The 6,000-nt window shown below is 26.2% G+C and overlaps 2 protein-coding genes across 2 annotated transcripts in view; both read left to right on the top strand.

The window, feature by feature from the left end:
- Positions 1-3,015: 3,015 nt before the first annotated feature.
- Positions 3,016-6,000, top strand: part of LOC114126265 (kappa-type opioid receptor-like) — a 43,680-nt gene continuing 40,695 nt past the window's right edge. Inside the window, 3 exon segments of the mRNA XM_050210077.1 lie at positions 3,016-3,069; positions 3,473-3,817; positions 3,897-3,982. The gene's annotated coding sequence lies outside the window, so the exon portion shown is untranslated.
- LOC114124972 (uncharacterized) lies at positions 3,490-4,165 on the top strand. Its single transcript, XM_050208908.1, has 2 exons — positions 3,490-3,817; positions 3,897-4,165. The coding sequence occupies exons 1-2, from the start codon at positions 3,490-3,492 to the stop codon at positions 4,163-4,165; spliced, it is 597 nt and encodes a 198-aa protein (XP_050064865.1).

Here is a 6,000-nt window from a genome sequence, read left to right as displayed (position 1 = left end):
TGTCATAATTAATATAGCACTAAAAGATCCAAAGCATTTTAAAAATTATATCATAATGACAAACAAAACATTTTTATTTGATATAAAATAAAACAAAATTTTAAAACCAATATATCTTCGTTTTACTCAGAATCTAAAATGATTTCTATAAAAATTTGACAATATTTGACAAAGTCTAAAAATAAGTTTGTGTTTAATCGGTTTCGAGTGGACAGGATAGAAATGTTTTGCTTATGGTCTACTTTTTCTACGGACTTCAATAATACTTGGTTAATATAAAATATCAGATAAGTTTTTATATACTTTTTAGTTTTTTATAATACTCGTTGGCTAGTGATTAATGTGTACATTTGCATCTATTGTGTTTTGATTTCTATATGGTATTAGGATACTATTTTTACTCTGTTGTAGCATAACCAATTGGCTGTATTCATAAATAAAAAGTGCATTTAACTGGAGTATTTATTATAGTGACCTGGGACGGTTTATTACTTCTGGAAACAGTGAATTATTGTGGACGTAATAAGTCTGTATTGTATTTTGGCTCTAAGCCACTAAAACCAGTTAAAAATAAATATAGTATAATCTAACATAATATATGAAAACTTATAACTTGTAAGTTGTAACTTATAAGTTATAATAATAGATTTATTTTTCTTCGAATTTGAAAATAAAGATTATCCAACTAAATTATTCTTAGTAATATTTTAATACTAATTATATATTTATTTATACTTTCCATTAGTGTAAAATGTCTGCAATGTACAATGTATTAACAAGATTTACTTTTTAGAAATAAATTATAAATTTTAGTAGCACCATAATTATCTTTCTATATAAGTGATTTCCAAACTTTTAAATTTTAGTACCAACTTTAAAAAAATTCAAGACTCCACCCCTTAGTAAAAATGTATTTCATAATATTAAATACATAAAATGTATTGTTTATAACGTATATTGTATATGTACAAATAAAAAAGGCATCCTGATGACTAATGAGGATATCCAATTAAGCTTTTAACTTCCATTATCCCTCTAGATAACTCTAGCTCCAGCTCTAGCACCCTCAGGGGTTGATACTGCATACTTTAGGAAACACTGTTCAATACTATAGTACAGCCCTACCTATACTAATTTCAAGTTGATTAAAAAATGAATTAATTTAATAGTTGAATTGAAAGTAATAAAATGCAAATCATAATATTCAAGAGACCATTTATAGCTATTTTATAGCTCAGTATATAATATTGATTCATTAAATTGTTATTATTGTTAATACAGCCCACCATTAATGCAATTATAGAATTCTAGAAACGAATCGTGATTCGTGAGTCTTGCAAGAAAGTGCATCTGTACCATTAATAGTGACAATAATAATAAATTAGTAAGGTCGTGTAAAGTATACAGACGGTAATTTAAAAAATCAATGTATTTTTATCTGTTAAAAGTCTTGATTTAACTTTTCTTTTGTTTTTATTATAATACGATTCTATTATCTATACGACTTAAAAGTCAAATCTTATACTGTATCTACTTAACCCTATATTATAATACATAGACAACGTTTAATGTTTGTAACTAAACATCCATAACTTTCTAAAACTAATTTTAAAATAAATTCTAAAATATAAAACTTCGGAATCGCTTATTTTTTATTTATTTTCCTAATTAAGCTTAAAAAATCTGAAGTTTAATTTGAACATTTTTACTTGTTTGATAAAATATTAGATCGATTACGTAAGTATAGTGTATACTGTATACTGTATACGATATTAAATTTACTAAACTATCACGGGCTATTCGTTTTTCATATCTTCTTCATAGCTTTTTCGCACAACATCCCGTCCTATAAATTATATACACTAGAAGAATAACTTACATAACGTTAACCGTATTCCTATAATAATATACGCAAGGTGGAAAAAAAGCATTCATTTTCTCGTACCTTCAAACAAACGGGATGTGAATATTGAATATATTATTTTCTCATTCTCTCGTCTATATATAATATAATACAGGAACTGTTTCCAATATATTTTTATAGTTATAGACGTTTTGTTCCACTGTACACTGAAGACTGGCATATTATTATTGTCAATAAAACTTCTACTGATGCGATGCGCCCAAGAATAATCTTACCGATTTGCATAGGCGCACAACTGAAACTGAAAATGTTTAAACTTTATGGTGAAAACTATATCGACAGTATTTATAGTAGGTACCTGCCTTAAATTCAGTTTAATAAAATGAAATAATTTATACTACTTAGTACATATATGTACTCGCTTGTGGCAGTTTTAGTTAATTTGAGTATTCATGTGTGAATGTTAAGTAAATTGACTGAATTTAAATTACTTATTACACTTGTAATTTTCTTTGATAAATTGAATTTATAATGCAATGCACGAGTATTCATGATATAACAATATATAGCAATACATGAAGTGTTTAAACTGTAATTGGTGCACTTTAAACGAATTTATTATCAAAATCTTCTGGTACAATGTACTGTATATTTTACTTATATAATATCCATGAGTGTCAGTTTGAAGAGTATTTATTTTTAGAACGATCGGCCAACGTAAATTATTAGTACATATTTTGGTATTAAAATTCTGCTAAGACCTAACCTCTCTTCTTAATATAAATAGATTCGTAAGTTAAATGTTCTACTAACCATTTAACATTTTTTGAATTTGTAAATACATGTGTTTAAAAAATATAGAATTATAACTACACTGATTATTCTCCGTATTACGATTTGCGGTACGTGCATGCCTTTAGCTAGAACATAGCGTAAGCTTAGATTACATATTCACGTTAACGTAATACAATAGATTGTTATGAATAGGGTAAAGTGTAGAGTTATTGGCACTGGTATAGTTAATGGCACCTTGATATGTTATTATTCATAAATAATAGTGTTATTGATAATTTGAAGAGTTTTTTTTTTTGTTAATTGGCCACACTTGTATAGTTAAGTAATCAACGTTTGATATCAAATTTATGTTATCAGTTATATGAATATTTTTCCCTCGAAAATTAATTCGTGCTAAAATCCAAAATCAGGTAAGAACTTTCAATATTATACTGTTTATTATATCTTTTTGCATAGGCATTAATTGATTGAATAGTAATCTAAATAATTTGAACTTTAGATATTCTGAATCCTTAGAATATTTCAAATGAAATTACATACTTCAAATCAGGTTTAGATTAATATTTTTTTAATTTAGTAGGTATGCCAATAACTGTCTTATAATTATTCAGTTTTTTAGTTATTGGCATTGTGTGCCAATAATTGAATGAAGAGTAAACATTTTGATTTTTATTATTGGCACTACCTATTTATTTATTAATACCTACCTTATAAAATCAAACTATATAATATGTACCTACCTACTTAAACAGTTTTATATTACATTCTTCTGTTCTATAATAGACAATAGTAAAGATTAATATTATATCTTAGGTACCTACATTTTAAAAATGCCTAAAAAAAGGGAAGCGTTTTCTGAAACCAATTTACTAAAATCCATATCTGCTGTGCTAAATGATGGTTTGAGCAAAAAAGGAGCTGCCAAACTGTTTAATGTTTCAAGATCAACATTACAGTTTAGGCTGAAGAATCCTGATGGTAAAACAACTTGTGGCCCTAGTACTATTTTAACTGCAGACGAAGAAAAACTTTTGGAGACCTGGATATTGGAAAGTTGCAAAAAAGGATTCCCTCAGCGCAAGGAAGATTTGCAGCTCAGCGTTAAACAATTTTTGGATAATGACAATAGACCTAATCCGTTTAAAAACAATTTACCAGGTTAGTAATTACAAAGTAACATTTATCAAAATTGTATAAATTAAATTAATAATAATATCCTTTTTAAATAAAAATGTAGGAGTTGGTTGGTATAAAGCTTTTATGAATCGACATCCATCCATTTCTGTAAGAACTTCTGAACATGTAACAGGTGCTAGTGCCAACGTAAGTGAAAAGGACATAAGAAAATGGTTTTCAGATATTTATAAATACCTAGATGATCATAACTTGAGTGATATTTTGAATGATCCTACCAGATTGTTCAATGGTGATGAGACAGGATTTGCTCTCTGCCCTAAAACTAAAAATTTCCTTAAAGTGCCAATAACTATACACTTTACCCTATAACGGTATATAATAAACAATAATGAAAAAAATTGCATACTGTACCTGTATGATATAAGTATATCTATGAGTCTAAATTAAACTAAATTTTTATAGGTGTATATTATATTTATAAAAAAAAAACGATTAAAAAACAAATACTAACACAGAACATTTATATGTACAATATTCTAGTAAAACAAATACTTATTTATATTTAAACAATTGTTATTATACAATTTAATTTCACTAAAAAATTTAAAAGCTAATACCAAATTTGTTAAATAATTTTTGGTTCATTTTATAAACATTTTTTTTTTCTTAATTTAATGATTGCAATTTAATGGATAATCTCTGACCAATCAATTTATTTTACAAATTTTCAGAAGCCATTGTATTTTTTCATTCATTAGAATGGATAATAGATAACTTTTTATTTGTTTCAAAACTAAAAATGATCATTCTTCACTTGTATTCTTTAAAGCCATACAACAAAATTACAGTATTTCGACATTAAAGAATGCTATGAACAGAAGAAAATCAAAGCTTAGTAAAAGACAATTTGTATATTGTTTAAAAATAAATTGTTTAATTTCACTTTTATTCTTATACAAACGTACGAACGTTTTTATTACTGTTACGATCTTACGAATATAATTTATATCTTTTGATTTCATTTTTATTATTAAGATATAATTTTTGAAAACTCATTATTGTTATATGGTTAGAAAATTGATGGATATACACTAATCACAGAGACATAATATATGAAAAGGTAATTAATGGGCTTAGAGCCAACAAACCTCATCTCTACTTCTAATATACTATGCAGCATTCTTCTATAAAAGTTGCAATTGTAAATAGATTTTTTCCATTATACATAATTTAGGGCTTTTAAAATCATCTGTAAACTTCTTGGTTATTTTTTTGCAAATATACATATATCATGTATATAATATATTCGTACATACAATATAATAGTGTTGTACACCTATCTACACACTTTTAATAACCAATACAATGTTTTTAGTTTTAGCTAAAATAAGTACTATATAATACATAATATATAGTACTATACAGTAAGTTATATAAAGTTAAACATAAATATTAATATTAATTTTATAAAAATTTCAAAACTCGTAATTGTGTGTGATTTAAAAATCCAAAACGAATTATAGTCCCTACAACGCAAGTTTTACGCACATACGTTGAATTCGTATGTCGTGTTTCATATTTTAGATTCATAAATCACGACGTAGAAACTTGACATACATACATGGATTATAGTATTGGCAGTGATTTTTAACGTTTCAAACACAGCAAAGTCTTAAACATGATAGCCGTAACGGAGCCATATTCTATCATCTTTGGAGTGCACTTAGGTACCTATAATATATAACACTAGTCGCGGAATAACAATCGTAGATATATGTAAAAATGATAAAATAATTTATAAATTCGGTTCGGCCATCACGATCAGTAGATATTTTATATGGATCCATAATATCAGCCCTTATTTTAGATACAAAAATTCGAATGTATAGAATATGAGTTAAAGAAAAAAAAAAATTTGTAACTCATACAAATGCGATACGTTTTTTTAAAAAATTGTTTATAATAATCATATACTGTATAAGCTGACTATAATAAATACACAAACCGTGCAGTACGACTTTCTTTATTTTACAGGGGGCTATACGTAATATTTCACTCAACAAGAACCGCACATATTATTTTCGTCTACAATATTGACTGGTGCCCAATAAAAACGTGATTATAGGTTTGAAGTAAATTTGGTAATTTAAATATTATTTTACGACGATCGGTTCACGAGAAACAATATCGTTTAAGAGCGTATT

The sequence above is a fragment of the Aphis gossypii genome, chromosome 1 (genome assembly GCF_020184175.1).
Source record: "Aphis gossypii isolate Hap1 chromosome 1, ASM2018417v2, whole genome shotgun sequence".
NCBI lineage: Eukaryota > Metazoa > Arthropoda > Insecta > Hemiptera > Aphididae > Aphis > Aphis gossypii.
The sequence above is the reverse complement of the archived record's forward strand: the minus strand, read 5'-3'. Positions and strand labels throughout refer to the sequence as shown.